General features: G+C 40.2%; 1 protein-coding gene across 1 annotated transcript; it reads right to left on the minus strand.

Moving 5' to 3' along the window:
* Nucleotides 1-312: 312 nt before the first annotated feature.
* Nucleotides 313-17,586, minus strand: APOOL (apolipoprotein O like). Its single transcript, XM_051630419.1, has 9 exons — nucleotides 17,513-17,586; nucleotides 13,833-13,937; nucleotides 13,093-13,212; nucleotides 11,522-11,576; nucleotides 10,519-10,617; nucleotides 9,337-9,428; nucleotides 7,654-7,740; nucleotides 5,834-5,990; nucleotides 313-4,145 (listed from the first exon to the last, which is right to left on the minus strand). Exons 1-9 carry the CDS (start codon nucleotides 17,522-17,524, stop codon nucleotides 4,048-4,050), a joined length of 825 nt encoding a protein of 274 aa, XP_051486379.1. The 5' UTR covers nucleotides 17,525-17,586; the 3' UTR covers nucleotides 313-4,047.
* Nucleotides 17,587-18,028: the final 442 nt, after the last annotated feature.

An 18,028-nucleotide genomic window follows, 5' to 3' on the forward strand; every position in this document is an offset into this window, starting at 1 on the left:
TTTTAACAATGTTGTTCCTCCAGTGTAGATAAAAGCCTTCTTTTCTTCCCAAGCTCTGTGCTACAACATTCTTTCCAAGAAATGACCAGGAAAACAGAAGCACTTCTCCAAATTTAAGAATACTGAGCATTTTTACTTCAATGATTTCCTCCAGGAATGTATGTTTCAGTGCTTCAGGGGTGAAGTTTTTTTTCCCCAGTGTTGGTGAAACAGGCATGACTGTCATGTTTACCAAGTAACTTTTAAAGTGTACTTTAAAGAAACAGAGTTGACCATTTGCCCTACAGATAAGAAAACATACAAAAGTTAAACTTAATTTTTAAAAAGTATCTTATCACCCTTTATTTTCAGGTGCTTCACAACAATATAACAAAATAAAGTATCACAATCAGTTTTATGTAAATAAAAAAATTAATATCAACAAGTTCCAAATCTCTCTCTATTGAATGCAATCCATCATAAATAACAAAACATGCATTAAATAAAAACTATTTCTATATTATAAAATATAATCATGTGAGTCAGTTAAGACATTGGGTTTTTCACAAATATTTAACTTACATAATATAAAAATTACAGTATACATTCTTCTTTTCTTTTTGCATTATTTGTATTACTGCAGGATGAAATAAACTTTAAGTCACTATTAATGATACATTCAAGAGGCATTTTAAAGTGTTTCACAATATATGAATCAAAACATGTCTTGCAATGCTACTTTTCTGTGTATTTATGGTAATTTCTCATTGTTCAACACATTTGCATACTGGGTCTGAAATCTTCCAAGAGATAAAGTCAGGCACATATATTTAAAATGAGGTCTCACAACATGGCATAATGAAGATCTGACTTTGCTTTTTAAAAGCCATGGCATAGCACCTTTACTATAAACCATGAATACAGAGGTGTGGGTACAGCCCTTTGTAGTTATCTGGAACAAGCCACCTACAGAGTATCATCTGAAATCTGGAGGTTCAGATGCCTGAACTGGAGAGGGCAGGAAACTCCTTCAATTTGACAAAGAAACACTTCACAAAATGGCAGCTGAGTAATCAAGATTCACAGCCACCACTCCAGTATTTGTGCACGAGCAGATGAGTGATCTGATTTGGGCTGCCTTCATTTCAGCATGAACATTCCAAACTTCTCTCTATAACAACCTGCATCTTTTTGGTACCTCTAGAAATGTCTCCCAGCACGTGTCTCACACGGGTGGACAGGACGATGACTGACTCCAACAGAAATTCATGTTAGCAAACAACTATTATAGCACACTCAAGGTTTTACTAAAAAAATTCCTTCCTACTCCTTATAAATCTATGCTCCAGGACAGAGAAATACCGACTGAGAGATTACAATCTTTCTGAAAGCAGAGAACACACCTGGACAGGATACAAAGCTTCTCATACTAATTCTGTCCCATTTTCTTTGGCTGCATCTGTTTCAGGGCCAAAACCCAAGCCTCCAACTTTAGTCTCTGCTTTTCAACTGTATGGGGATATCAAACAAAAACTGCTGGTAGAAGACAAAAAAGAATTACCTTGTCTTATAGAGAAAGAGAAATCCCAGCAGATAAAGAAACTAAACCTGTGCTGGCTCACCCCTTTTGTCCACCAAGAATAAATAACACAGCAGAAGGACACCATTTTATGAGCTTCAGAACTGTTCACTCAGCAAAGGGGGTAGGAGAAATAATTTTAAGTTATGTCCCAGAAAATGCATCTAACAAATGTCTGTATGACAATTTAACTCTGACACAGTTTTATTAGTTTTACTCCCTATGGAGTAATTTGAGACTGAAATACAGCCTAGGAACAGCTTTGTGTATCATGTCCCTTTACAGCATCAAACTTCTGGTAAAATTAGGAGTTTTCATACAAATGCTTGCACGAACTATCTAATTCTTGACTGCCTAATCACCAAGGAGTCCAGTGGACCTTCTGCAGACCAGACACTTAAATTTATATCATGAGATCTGAGTGGCACTGCTCTTTAAGTATGGGAAGGACCAGATCACCTGTCAGCACTGGCTATCTTTAAGGCCCTCCCTTGCCTGGAAAGGGCAGATAGGTTTGTTCCTTATCAGCTCTCTAAAGGAGCTTCTCTCCCTGCTCCCAGAAGACTAATCCTCTATGTAGTTTTCCAGTACGTACTGAAAAATGTCACCACAATAAACCCCTATAAATTCCACACAAACCTGCATCATCTTACCTCTCTTGACGGCTTGTTGTGATGGTATCAGTCAAGGACATAAACTAGAACTTAGAATCTCAGAGTCGAGCAGATGGCTTTTCCTTTATGTTTTTTATCCAGAATCTGATCAAAGGGAGATAGATCAGATGATTTCTGCCATCCAGTCTTGCACTTGAAAATGATCATTTCTTCACCATTTTCACTTCCTGCCTTTTGCCTTCATCTGTTTCCCTGGCAATGGTGTATGAAGCCCAGCCATTTAATTTTCTACTCCTCTCTGTGATGGAACACTAAATGTGTCTTGTCCAGGAGCTCTGTGATGATTGATTATCAACCTCTGATTGCTGCCTGAATTCTGACAGCTTCCTGGGCCTTAAGAGATCATTAAAGAAACAAACACATTACATTCTAAGTCAGCTGTCCCAAGCAAGCTCAACTAATAGAATCCTTCTTTAAACTTCACATTTACTGATTCACCTTCCACTGGACCCTGTATAACAAAGTCCACCACTTCACCTGAAACTCAGATTCCAAAATATCAATACTTATCTGGTTCTGAGCCACCATGAAAGCCTTACTTGCTGTCTTGCTCAGCTTTCCAACAAAGCACCTATTTTCATTAATTGAAAGATAAGAGAGCTCAAGAGATCAAAGGAGAAAGTACCAGCATTGGGTCCTTTTGCAATTGATATATTAGGGAAGGGTCACGGAAGATACAGACATGAGAACCTCCAGGCAGGGGGCTGATTAGCATTGTGTACTGATCATCAGCTGCACTTGGCTCAAGGAAGCCCATCAGATCTATTCCAACCCTTGTAAGAGTGTTCTGAAGAGGAATGGAGGATGAAGAGGAGTGATGTACACAATGATAAAAGCAGTGTTTGAAAGTTTCATCTCAGGAAACAATCAATGTCTGATTTCATTCTTATGGAAAAAGAGAATTTCACAGAAATCCTGCTCAGACCAATGGGTATTGCATACAACCTTCTGGGAGGAAAAGCTGGCTGCCTATTACTGCTGAATTTTTAGTATTTGTCAGCACTTTAAACCTTTAAACTACAGGTTTCCCACTTCCTAAACATTGCTGATGCAGTCTATGTAAATTCCAACAGTATCAGTTTCCTAGATTAAGCAATTTGCATACAGTTCTTAAAAGTATTAGAAGTAGGTGAAAACTAATGCATAGTCTATAAAGGATGTTTTAGAGATTAGCTGTGTGTTTTTTCCCAACTTGAGTGACATTTAAATACACAAGCACACAGGGCAAGAATTTGTTTCCATTCACCTTTGTGAGAGAGGCAAACAACAACAAATGATTTGGCAATGCAAAAAAGATGAGTTCTTTATACAAGCATTAAAGATAATACTATTTGTAAGACACAACAACCACCCTTTTAAGGGTACTCAGACCAACAAGAAGCTGCACTTCTTTCTAGAGCTGAGAGAAAAAAGACAAAGGAGCCTCTGCAACCCCCATCCATCACATTCTTCTTTCAGATCAATGAACATCTGAGCCAAAGTACAGAGATATGTTTACATTTTCAAATATCCTGTGTGAAGTGACATTTATTAAGAAGCTTGGCACAGAGAAACCCCATCGTGAGAAGACACTGACAAGTATCATTTTCTCAGTGTCTCACAACACTGACAGTGAGTGAATTCTCACTGCTTATAGGTAGTGAGAAACAGAATATTCACTGAACACAATCATCGAAGTCAAGAATACAGATTGGGATATAAGAAAATACCTGATTAAATTATACCTCACAGCGTATGTATTGCAAGGATTATTCCTTCCCTTCTTCCCTCCCCCTTATCTGCAACTCTTTGCAGAGATTTGTGAGCAGATTTGTCTCAGCTTCTAGTACTGTACATATCCACATCTTCTGGGCTGGACTGACCATGGTCCATAAGTTTTGGATCAGGTTTAAATTTTGGTGTCTTCACTGTTCCTGTGAGAGATATTAAAGAAATTTAATTTAAAATATACATATATTTGAGCTGTAGGAAAATTGCCAAACACTTAGAAAAGATGGGAATACGTATGCTGAGGTTAAACCTGTGCAAGGTTGATGAAGCCATGTTGTAGTTATTAGCAGTGGATGAAGAGCAGGTCTTCCTCCTACTGTCCCTAAGACTACTTCCTGAACACAGCAGGGGCAGAGAACAAATAGTGATGCTTTACCCTACAGGAGGGGAAAGTGTGGGACTTTGGAAGGTGTACAGAAATCTCCAGTCTTTCTTCCCCCACAGGAGCAGAGCTGTCTGCTGAACCACCTGACTCAGTATCTTCCCTGAGGCTGCTGCCAGGTGGTCAGGATTCCAACTAAGACAAACACTCTTGCCCAGCTTCACTTCATGACTTTTAAAAACAATGAACTAAATTTACTAAACATTGAGCCCTCACACTCATCCTGAATGAGAAGGCACAAACACTCATATATTGAATGATACTGTAATTTCAGAGGATCTAAGTGGATAGAAAGGCAGGTTTTCTAGGACTGTGCCTCCTACTACTAGTCTGCTTTTTTGCCAGCTACATCAGTTGCTTTAACAAAGGGTGCTATGTTCCCTGAAAGCTTTGGGCCGTTTGGACTAGAGAAAATAAACATCTCTGACAACACAGATTAATTTAGGTCATGGACATTTTTGGCTGTATTATTATGAACTAATTTCATCCATGAAAGCAAAGACAGACAATCTGTATACATAAAACCATTACAGACAGTCTGGCCTGAAGCAAATGTGAAAATAGATCAAAGCATTCCACAAAGTACATCAGGAAAAATACAAGGGCAAAGCAAAGAAAGCTGTGCATGTATAATACAGTGAAAATAAAGGGAAAAAAAAATAACTAAAATTCCATCTAAATATGTTCTGCTTGCTAACCAGAACAAAAATGTGCTGCAAAGAACACAATCAAAAGAAAAAAGCAAGTGTAAGTGACGAGTGAAATTTGCAAATTGCCCCTACAAAAGGTAACAATATTTAAAAACAAATTTAATTCTCCTTTCATAGGTAGTTCTACTAGTTCTCTTAGCAGTTGGCCTATCAAAATATTTGTTTGTTAAACACACTGTTACACGATACAGTCAATTATCTCAACCACTTAAGATGCACACAGAATACCACTCCAAAAACCCTAGCAAAATAAAACCCAGTGCTTCATTTGTCAGCCACACATTCCTCTTTCCCCAGTGCCTGAAGGCAGGGAGCCTGTTCAGAGAAATGAACAGTAATTCACAAAAATCCAGCAGTAATCCTTTCAATTACATGGATGGAATTCTGACAACAGAAGGCTAATTTAAAGTAGGTATTTAACAGAAGTACTTGATGATATCATCTCATTGCTAATGATATGGGATATGGTCCACACCATATGGAAACATTACTGAGAAAGCACAACAAATATGTAAGAATTCTAATCCCATGACAGGGTCCACAGTGAGAAAATTATCACCTCCCTGAGGCTCTGAAGTATATATCAAATCAGAGTGTGCACCATATATTCTCAAGAATAATGTGCTATGACAGTCTGCTCCATTTTAAAGCAAGGGGAACTACAAAATTAAGTCAAGTAATTCAGTTTGCCTTGGATCTGTGAGTTTCTCTGAGATTATGGTTGACATTTTTAATTCACCTGATGAAGGCACTGGATCTTTATTACTCCAAGACTCTACTGGAGAAGATGCTGTTCTGTTAAATGATCTTGACTCAACAGCAGACTCAGGTTTTGTACTAGAAATTTCTTTTTTCTTCTTATCTTCTTGCGTAACTGATTTTGTCTCTTGCTGCAGCTGGAAAACAAAGATGAAAAAAATAACAACAATCACCATGGGTTTATGCTCAACACATGATTGCAAAATAAAGCCTTCAAGTCTGAAAGCTTATCTTTTTCAGATATGACATAATAGTAATGTTGCAGTCAATGGACACAGCTACCAAAAATAAAATGCAGGGAAGAACCCCAGAGTTCAAACACAGTAACTTCAAATTCACAGGTAAGGAAGTTTCCTTCATCAGGAGGGTGATTATTGCAGCCTGACACTGAGGGGACCCTGCAGTCTGACCTCAGAGCCTCAAAGTCCTTCACAAGGAAGTCATTACTCATTGACAGATGAGGAACCTAGAATCCTACACGACTGAAATGGCATGTAGTTTTTACAGAACACTTACTACTCTTAGTTAAGAGAGGATGGAAAGATAATCATGGTAACACCTTCATAATGAAAAATAGTATATTGCTTTGGGAACAGGCTTCATTCAGGGAGATAAATAAAGTTAACAGAAACTATCCTTACCACATCAGTTCTTGTTTTGCTGTCATTTTAATTACATTTACCTGAATCTCATTTTCAAAATTCAGAATTCCATTTGCACTCCTCAAGTGCAAAAAAAAAAGGTGAGGACTGCATACAAATGATGACCATAAATTTAAAGTAAAATGCTTCCAAATGGTATTATGACTGAGAAACTTCCATTTTCTTTAAAAAGAGAATGATAAAAACCAACTGTGCATGCATTACATTTTACTCAGGGAATTATTACTTTTGTCAGGGGTCTTCAAACTTCCACTGGAGAAAAACCCTTTCAGATTGCAGAAACAGTATGTTTAATTCTAGGATGTACTAACCCCAATTCCATGTGTGATTTACAGGAGGCTAATATTCCCCTCTACTTAGTACTGGCAAGGGCTCAGCTGGTTTACTATGTTCTATTATGAGCACCTCACAAAAAACCCACACTACAAACCACACACAAAACCCCCTACAAAGAAAGAAAGGAAAATCTAGAGAAAGCACAGAGGAGAACAAGAAGGATGTAAGGGTTAGAAAGCCTACTCTATAAGAAAAGGTTATATTAGGGAGAAGATAATGTCAAAAACCATGTTAAATTTTCCACATGTAACAGGTCAATCTAGAGAGGTTACTGACCGTTTATTCACTATGGCTGCAATGAGGACAAGACAAGAAAAAACAAACAAAACAAGAAAAAAAAAATCAGACACAGACAATTTTGTTTCTCAGAATAATTAGACTACCTGGAAGGATTGTGAAATTTCCTTCACTGGTAAGTTTAAGAATAAGCTAGTCATGCCTACTGTAATTCTGTGTCTGTACCTTAAATTCAGTGGTCTGCTTAGGACCAAAGCTTGAATCAGAAAGGATTATTTTTGTCAAGATAAAAAATGAGCTGTAAGAGACACTCAGTCTTCTCTTGTGCATCTCGTGTGCACTGTGGGGCTACACTGGGGGCTGCAACACCTGGTGGTCTGGAAGGTACCACAAGTATTACATTAATGAAACACTGAATTACGAAATATCAGAGGGGTTTGTGTCCCCCACTGTTAAGTAGTGATGAGAAAACTTACACAGTATCACCAGCACAGTGCCTGACCTTTTAATTTTGTTTTTCTCCCTTAGGGTTTCTGGGTTGCAGGGATGACTCCAGCCAGCCTACCTTGGGGACGCCCTCGCTGCTTGCCCACAGCGACCGCACAGCTCCGTAGGCTTCATGGCTTGCAGAAGAGAACTTTTTCGCCATTACCTGTTTTTGAGACACGTGTAATTTAATGGCAGCTTTAAAAACACTAAGATAAATAGACCATTCAAGTAAAACGTATTTTGTTTGCACGAGACCTTGACCTCATGCTAAGACATTTCAGTCACCCACTCTTCAAAATCTAGTGCGTAGTTCTAAAATACTGTTTAAACTGATACTAGAAATTCACAGGGAGCCTTCACCTCCTACATACAGCTACTCAAAATGACATCAAAACCTGATCAGCAAGCAGTGTTTTGGCAGTGTTAGCAAAAAACACTGGAGCAGCAATTCTAAAGGATCCAAACTTGCCTCACTATGTTGGAAATGACCAAAGACAGTAACACAAAAGGAAAAAGCCCCAGAAGATGACCTGGCCCATGGCAGTGAGCAGTGCTTTACTTTACAAATGGCCAAGTCCTTCAGTCTGTGTTCAAAAAGCAATTTTACAATGCTGCAGTAACCCCCTGCAGAAACAGAGTACTCCACAGCTGCAACTAGAGACCTGCAGAAGGTGATGCATCATGGAGGGGGGTAAGAAGAAAGGATTTAGCTTCCTGAGCCAGGTCGTCCCGTGCAGCGTAGCATTCCCAGTCATGCTGCTGCCAACCTGACACCTCAGCCTTATGATAATAAGCCAAGAAATCCCACTGCCTCTTGAGAAAGTTATCCTCAGTGATTTACATAAAAAAAGCAGATCAGTTTAGCAATATAAAGATTGTCCAAAGACTTCAACCACAGTATAGGTCTTTGTGATATCTTCCTAAGAACTGTGGAAATACAAAAATACCAAATAAAAACACCCCACTAAAACTAGTAGCAGTAACAATGATAGAATGTTAAAGATTCACCAGCAGTTTTTTCAGTCAGATTTCAGGATAATGTTCCATAAATCTTTCTGTCAACACTTAAATCTCATAATTTAATGAAAAGATTGGCAAGTCCTAGAAACAAGCACAACTAACTAAACCAAATTTCCTTATCTTATCAACTTGACAGAGAAGTGCAGTTTTGAATCTATAAATACCAAGTTTGTCAAGGAACTAAAAAGAATTCTTAGGAAGCAGCATGTGCTCTTCTAAATAGGGAAACACTAGACAACTACAGAGATGGAAGAGACTTTATATCCTGCTTGTTATTTCACCTTTTGTGTAGGAAAGTACTGCATGCAAAAAATTCCTGCCTGTGAAGTACTAGGTGTAGTTCTGCTTTCCTACGTAACAACCTAAGATATATTCTAATCAGGTAGATAATTGCAAGATGATGATAATTGGAAAACAACAAATTCTAACAAGAGATGTGATTGTACAGTATCTTACACTGCACATCTATCAACTTTGGCAAGGCTTTATTTCTTATTTACTTTTATTTTAGTAAGATGGAGTATTAAGATTAAAAACTGAGAGGCTATACAACTGCATTTTTAAAGTCAGATACTTTATTTTTTATAGTCATGCAATTAACACCTGCGATACATTATATGTTTTAATGAAGATGTATGACAATTCTGACTCCAAGACTCATGACACTTAATTCAAGTGAAATGGGAATGCTCTGACAAAATTCACTGTTAATTCAATATTAAAATACAAGTAGACTTACCTTAGCAAACACCACTGCTTGAGCTGGGTAACAAACAGAAATTCCTAAAGTAGTAAGTCCCAGTGGATAAGCAATTTTCTTAAATCTAGAACCTGTACAAAGCCAAATATTTCAAATAATTAGACACTAATGAAATTTAAAGCTAAGCAATTGTATCAATGAAATGCAATTGTTTAACCCCTAATCATTGTTATCCTCATAACAGCTGGAAGAAAAAATAAAGGGTGTGATCATAGCTCAGTCCAGGCGCTTTTGCAGGAGATCCTGATACTCTGGTTTCCTGAATGAGATATAATCCCAAGTTACATTTTCCAATATTGTGCAAGATGTGTCATTTAGGAGCTGCTGTGGTTCTTCATTAGCTCCATGCCCACTTCCTTGAGGACACACTGCAATATCTGGAGCAGCCAGGAGACTGGAAACTGGGGCCTTTCTGTCCCAGTGTGACAAGGGCTGGGCCAGGCTCGGGTCCCTGTTTGGTGACAAAAAGCCCTGATGACAGATTCTCAAGCCCAAGTCTTTTTTTTTTTTAACACCTGCCCACCAAAACCTAACAGAAATAGAAGAAGAATGCTTTTACTAATCTGCCAATATTTTGAATAACACATGTTCTCTGTGAAATATCCAGGTAAGACAGACTCAGGTATTACAGCTTAACATTTTCACAACAGTATTTCCTGGCAGGTTAAGTATTGTTCCTCTAATATTTATCTTGAAAGGAGAGGTGGCTCTATCTATTAAAATACCCTTTTGACTGCAAAGCTGCCAAAACCATGCCCTCTCGTGTGCATTCTCTTGTACCTGTGAGTCAAATGCCTACACTCTTTAGCACCTTCTCTCCAAGTTCCCTTAGTTTTCACTATATTCACTAACCTTAACTGTTAATTTTCCTACTTCCTCCCATGTGCACATTGTTTCTGAAAATCAGTCCTGAACAAACAAGGGTTCTACTTTGAATTTCTGTGGATTCTACCATTAAAAATGACTATATAGTCCTGCTCTATCTATTAGATGTTAGTCAGCTTTTAAAAGAAGTATTCAATAATACCCCATCTGTTTATCAGGAAGGATTTATTTTAACTAATAGGCTTTTGCCTATGTTTCAGAAAGTCTTTTGACTATCAAAATCCCTACATGCTACATATTCAACACACCAGGAATGAAAAGAAGCAAACCTCCTACCTTTTCTTGCCAGCACTATGCCAGCTAAGCCTGATATTGTGATGACACCAACTTTGGGAAGAAATTCTGGTGGTGGATTCTTCAGGTAAACGTAAGCATCTGGGAATTAAGGAGAAAAAGAAGGGAAAAAAAAGAAGCATAGGAGGTTCTAGATTAATACTTTTTTATTTCCCACTTCAGAAATAAAGATGGAAGTAGAATTATGAATATGCAAAACTGAAAACAGTCTGAGACTGGATTTTAATTAATGACTGAAGATGCCTTATTTTCCAGGTGCATACTCTGCAGTCTGTGACAGAACCAGAAGAATCACAGGCCTCTAAACACAGCAGCAAAGTTAAAAAGTTTCCTTTTTAGACACTTTTTTGTGTTTTGTAAAATGGTAGTCCTTAATAAAGGAAAAGGAAAGCATAGTTCCAGGTTTGGATTTTACTGTGAGTTGTTACAGCTCGAATGAGAAAACATCTTTTGTAATCTCCAAATGTACCATTTTAAAATAAAGTAACTTTTATCAATAGCTCCTGATCCTGAAAGTAAATACAGATACTGCTTGTCATTTGGCTAGAATTAAGAAGTCATCTTTATAATTAAGATAGGTTGTGGAATTCCCACAGGACCTGACTGGACAGAGAGCCAAGCAACCTGCTTTGGCCCAGCTTTAAGCAGGTGATTGGACTCCATGATCTGCAGGTGCTTCTCTAGAGAGAGCTGTGGATCTACAGAGATTCCTGCTTCAAGGAGTCTGTGACTCTTAGAATAAAGCTAAAATCAAAGGAATGAGAAATTTAGTTGGTAATGTCTCTCATTTGAGAACAGAAATGAAACTCCATAGTCAATTAACAGTGGTCCCACTTATTGTTGCCCACAGTTGAGATAAGTATTCCAGGGCACTCCCTTTCCCCCTCCTCCCCTTCTGACTAGAATTTGCCTTTTCAATCATCTTTCTCAGTTGCAAAGAGAAACAACACAAAATGCTCAAATCAAAAATATGTGACTTGCCTACCTTTCCCAAATTGAATGGAATCCATTATTCCATTTTTAACAAAGACAAAAGCATCCTACAAAAAAAGACAACAAAACAATAGAAACCCAAATAAAACAAAGTAAATGTAGAAACTTTGCAAAAGTAAATGTTTACAGTAAAAAATTACTTGGTTGATGCATATGGCTCAACACAATGAGACAAACATTATGTAACTTTAAAAAACCAAACCAGATCAGTAAACTTCTACAGAGGCTGTGCTGAGATCTATCTCCTTTTTGACTACCATATTCATATATTTAAAACCTCCATCCATGTTTAATTTTAAAAGATCACTTTAATATAGTATAATCACTTCCAAAATTGACATACGAGGAGCAAAACTGTATGGCAGCAAAACATCTGGATGCCAAGTGTTTAACACAAGAAAATTCAATTATAAATTTCAATCTCCTCTTCTTTAGAGAAACATACCCAGTAAAACTGACTTTGTCTTTTACTTTGTAAAAATGGTGCTCAGCTTTGCTAAAGATGAGCAATAATGATTTCTCTGGTCTACAGGTGTGTTCAAGTAGTTTGCATTACTCTCTTCAAATTGGTCAATTTATTTCATTACAAGTTTTTATTTATCCAGAAGATATTATTGTCATTGTCCTGAGACTGCTAAACAAGTTAAGTAAACACACAATCTTTAGGAGATTAATGAAAAATGCTGTCATCTTGATTTATTTCATTGAAATAGTTTGTTTTCAGTAACAATTTGTACCACCAGAGGTCACTGCTAGGCAAGCTCGGAAACACTTGATCATTAAGGGATGGAAAAGTTTGATGCACATTTATAACTAAATTATTTCAGTTATGCAGTCACTGAAGACATTTTCACAGACCAATGGAATAGAAACTTACAGAAAATATAGGAGACATTTTGGTTTCCTTGCTTTTTCCAAATAATAGGGTCCAGGTTTTTTGTAAGATAAAAACACATGGATACAACTTCACACTAACAGCAGCCAGGGTGAAGTTGTCACTTACTAGCAGTTAAGAGAACAGTGAGAGATCCCACATTTTCCTCTATGCCCAGAACACTCACTAGCAGTGTTGGGTGGTTTTTTTGATGACTAGTTGGCACTAGCCTGTTTTAACAGCCACACTGTTGCAACTCACTCAGTTTTGTCTTTCCTGTGCTCTGGAAGCAGCTCTCTCTGTCCTTGCACTGCACCTGGAATTTCAGACTCCTAAATACTTATCCAGTTCTGCCAGCAAGAATTTACCCAGGTAACTCCTGCTGTAGAAGGTAACCAAGAGATATCTCTGACCCTGACACTGTGGGTTGGCCTAGATCCAGTTCAGCACTGACTGAAGGGGACCTACTTATCTGGCTGCCTTTTGATTTGGAAAACAAGCAGAACGCACATGTTCCCTGTCACAAGCACATCAGATAAAAATGAACAGAAAGGTTAATTTTTGCATCTTAAAAGAAAAAAAAAAGGCACTGCAAAAAAAAACTCCAGCGTGAAGAACACTCTTTTTACAACATTTTAGTCAAGTGCTGTCAGGAACTGCAGCAAACTTGGGATGCAAGTATGTCTTACCCTGCACCAGCCAAGGTAGCGGCCGGTTGTCTGCCGGACTGAAGACAACTGCTTCTGCAGGTGTCCAGGCTGCTCCTCAATGTATTTTGACTTCAGAGGGGGTGGACAGTAAATTGGGAGCTGGAAAGAAAAGCATAACTGTACTGCAGGGAGATGGCTTTGTATACTGATGAGCACTTCCATTGAAAAGTGTTTTTCCAGGCTGCAAATCCTTAGTGTCCCCACTACAGCAAAAAAGCATTTCTGTTTCGGATTGTGCACTTTTGTATTGACAAACTGAGTTCACACAAGTGTGACTGCAGGTTCATTCCTGAGAAATGAAAACTGGAAGTACTGTAATAGATTCTAAGAAGTAGAATTACTGAGTGGGATAAAAATACTTTTTATTCAGAAAAAGCATGAGCAAGAATGGTTGGAAGATGCATGCAAGTATTACTAGAAATCATACAATAGAAAAAGACTTGTTATCAGTGACTATGATTATACTCTTACGTTTTCTGGCTTCAGTCTGGAAATAATGTCATAATAAAAATGACATAAAATTTTATTAGCTTCCTGCTGTAACAGTTGACATTTTATTTGTGCTACAGTGGCCAGTTAATCAGGAAGCAAGTTCTGTTATCACCTATTACTTATCTACATGTTGTATTTACTGAGTAACATAATTCAATGGGAAGAGATGACATTCTTCAGATTCTTCCAGTATTATTTTAGAGACTGACAAATACTAAGGGTCTTACCTGATTTGGCTTTACCAGGTGACCTTTTGCTTCCTTTTCTGTTGCTGCATACACAGTGATACATGCAAATGGCAGACCAGAAGAAACAGCTGCCAGCTTTGCCACCTGGGACAGACAGATGAAAAAGGGGAGTCTTAATGAAAAAATAGAGTAAAACCACTCCAGAAAAGTCTGGATTTGACTGTTGTGCTTGATCCAACATAGAATGAAACAAGACACTTTTAAAACAGTATGCCTTTTAGGAACCTCTTCTAGCACAGTGACTGGCTTTCTGGCAGTGCTGCTTAGAGCAAAATGCCCCAGTCTGAGCTGCAGAAGATTATCTATAAAGGGACACCCATCCTCAAGAAAAGTCTGTCTTTGTAAAGCATTATTAAAGGAAGCTGCTTCAAACACGTCATGATTCAGATAGCCTATTTCAGCACATGATGCTACCAAGACAACAAACCAATTCAGAAGATAGCAGAAGGAAAATACAATTTGCAAGTGAGAAAAACCATGAAGAAGTTTTATTTTTCACTGAATAAATTTGATTAACTCGCTTTAAAAAGTCACAACTGAGTTCTTTGTGCTCAGTGTAAAGCAGAAAGGCATACTGGGAATGATGAAGGCAGTCCAGTTCCTGACAGTAATTGCTTCACATCTAGATGCCTGAAGACAAATGCATAAATGTTTAAAAATCTAAGCAAACAGCTGTACTACCTAAAACGTAAAGCTGGCACAATTATTGCAAGGAAGTTTCACTCTTTTCTAGTGAAATCACAAAGAATCGAGGTGAAAAAAAAAAGCAACATCACTCTGACTACATAAAAGAGGCTTCACTACACTGAGGTGTCTGTCATTCTCCTTTATCTAATGACTAGATGTATTGAAAATACCTCAATTAGCTAAGTTGCTTCGTCTCATTATTTCATTAAAATTACCTCAAAGGATATTATGTGTTACACAAGGAAAATCACCTATTAAGATATGGCAGGATCATATTGTTATATCAAAGAATAGGAAAGAAGTACACAGTAAAATATATGCCATTTGAGCCACAAAAAGTGCTGGAATTACATGATCAATCAGTAGAATGACTCCAGAATATCAGTCGATAACAGATTCAAACAAAAAAACCCAACAGCTTTAATGAATTCAGGAAATATACATGTATTTTTTAAAAAATTGAAATAATTTAACTGAACATCTGCTCTGCACTTTAGTACTAGTTCTGTGTTTACCTGAATCAATGCTCTGACCTAAGCCCTGTGAAACTAACAGAAGGAAACAATTCAGTCCCTAATGGGCACAGATCTAAACACCAGCAGCTCCAGAAGTCATGAGCCCAGACCTCATCTTCTAGAGATGAACTCAACATAAACACAGATGGAAACATCACCCAGATTACAGACACTAGAAATTACCAGCCTGAATGCTCTGGATGCAGGGAAGGTCAATGGTGAGAGTCAGAAGATTTCCAGTAATACCACTGCCATCCAACTGCAACATGTACCACCAGAAGCTGGGTTTTCCCAGACATAAAAAGCACAGTGGTTATCTCAAAGCACTGAACAGAGCACACCAACAGACATGGCAGTGTTTTTACTGGTAAGGCCAAACAGCAATTATTTGCTGAATACATTTCTTATATGCTCTCCAGCAGAAAATTCTTACAGCTATGCCTTTTCTATAGTAGAACTAAAGTAAAACTAATGAAAATATAGTAACAAAACTGTCAAACGCTCCTGGATAATTTTGGCTCTAAGTCTTTGCATTTAAAACAATGTACTTCAAGCTGTTAGAATCTTACAAAGATCAAAACCACAGATGCTACAAGAAATAAAATTAAAAAGCTACACCACTACAAAGAATTCACTATCTTAAAAGATGCAGAATAGAACCTAAAGTGTAATAAAACCATATATGTAATTTATGCTGATCCCCAAGGCACCAAGTATGGTTTCTCACTAAAACTGCAAATTCTGAACACTCGCCTCAAGAACAAATATGGAAACTTGCCTGTAAGGTAGAAACAAGCCTCAAAACAAAAATGAGTAATTCAAGGACTATATACAAAACCTGATTTGTGTGTGTAATTATAGATATGTACCTTCTCTATCACAAATCAGAATCTACTTAGTCAGATAAAAGTAAGATTAAAAGTTCACCAGCCACTGCACATCCTATTTTCAGGGGAGAATTGTTATTGAAAGCATAAGAAGCACAGGCTTATGGTTTTCTGCTACCATTTAGATGTCTTGAGGTAGAACAGAAGTCTCCTCTCCTTTGATTTATATTTCTCAGAAGTTACACAAGACATAACAAGTGTCAGGAGTTCCCAGGCCAAATTCAGTATTTTGACTCGGATATGTATTTACAAGTCTCTAATGACAACTGCAAAAACCCCACATGAGTGGGAGAAGAGCATCTTTGCACTTCAGCTCGACTTCCTGGAACTCCATGGATTTGTTTGGAATCTCTGTCTGCCAGGTGGCAACCCCCAGAGTTAAAGAAGAATAAAACTCTATTTACATTTTTCATAGTCAATAATAAAGAACACACAGAAAGTTACACCAGTTCACCAAAGGCACTGAATCACTCAGATTCATGGACTAGCTTATGCTTCAAGGTCACCTCAGCACACAGCAAGGCCAGCTGCAGCTTATTTCAGGTATCTGCCTCCTGACCAAGGTAAAATGCTTCTCTTTCACTTCTTTGGCTGTCCTCATTTGCATAATATTTTTCTCTGCAGATACATGCATCCTTAAATGCTTTTCAAAAGCAAGTATGAAGATTCATGCCAGAGCAACCTGCTCCTCAATTTGACTATGAGAACTGGAAAGCCTGTGTAAGCATTTGAAAGCCCAGCTCTTTACAGGCATCTTTTTCCCTGTTTGTGGACACGGTATTTTCTCTAAAGACACTTCAGATACTTGTGATCTGGTTAAGTTGATATCGCTGTGATTTTAACACCTTTTTTAAAATGACTAGTATCTTAGTATTTCACCTCTCGAGTAGCGAGCAGAAGGCCTTTCAGGAGCTGTAAGTAGATGGAGAACACCAGAAGATAAACACTTCTGGGACTCCCTGCTGTACAGTTTAACCACTCTCTTCAACCAGCTCTTTCTACCTCAAGTTCTGACTGCAAACAGTTAGTTCCCTCTCACTTCCCCACGCCTCCAGCCGCTCCCTTGCTTACAGGCTGAAGCCACGTCCCCCACTTCGAGAAGCTACTTCATCCCCTCGTCTTGGAGCCGAGGTTGAGCAGCAGCCCGAGCTCACCCAGCCCTGGGGAAGGGCTGTGCGAGGTAACGTCGCCCCGCGGGCCGTTCAGGCCTCTCGCCTCCCGCCCAGGCCCGGGGCTCCTCCCGGGGCTCCTCCCGGGCTCAGCGACGCGCACAGCGGCCCGGCAGCTCCCGAGTGTGCCCAGCCGGCCGAGGCCGCCCCTGCCCCGCTCAGCTCCGCCGCCTGAGGTGCCTCCTTCCCCTCCCTCAGCCGCCCGGGGGGGCCTGGCGGGCCCGCTCTGACAGAAGGGGAGCGTGCGGGGCTGCCGGGGGGGGCCGAGGGAGCCGCAGGAGCGTGTCCTCCCCGGGGCAGCGGGCAGGGGAGCGGGCGGGCAGGGGAGCGGGCAGGGGAGCGGGCAGGGGAGCGGGCAGCCCGGGCCGAGGGGCCGGGCGGCAGCGCCGGGCAGCACTCACCTTGGCCGCCATCTTAGCCGCCAGGCCGCGGCGCCTACGGCGGCCGGGCCGGGCCGGGCGGGGCCGGGCGGGGCTGCGGGCAGGGCCGGGCGGGGCTGCGGGGCCGGGCGGGGCTGCGGGCAGGGCCGGGCGCTGTGCCCCGCGGGAGGCCCCGGCCGCGGGTCTGAGCCCCGGGGGTGCCCAGGGGCTGCCCCCGCAGGGGCCCCGCCTGCCCCGGGCCGCCCTCGGCCGCTGAGGGGAAGGAGCGGGAGGTGCCGAAGGCGCCAAGTTCTGCGGGTCCCTGCGCGCCGGGACGGGAGCGCAGCCCCCGCGGGTGCGGGTGTCCGGACGCAGCCCCAGCTGCCTCCCCTTCCCCCTGCGCTCCCGGGCTGCTGCCCGTTCGCGGAGCGGGTTCCCGGGGTCCTGGAGGCGGTGGATCCACAATCTGCGCCCGTCCTGCTTGTCTTGTCCTCCTTGGTTCCCGGCGAACATCCCGCTCCCAGGCACCGCCGGCCCGCGTCCTGCGGGAGAGCGCGG

This window comes from Apus apus, chromosome 12, assembly GCF_020740795.1.
Source record: "Apus apus isolate bApuApu2 chromosome 12, bApuApu2.pri.cur, whole genome shotgun sequence".
In the NCBI taxonomy this organism is placed as follows: Eukaryota; Metazoa; Chordata; class Aves; order Apodiformes; family Apodidae; genus Apus; species Apus apus.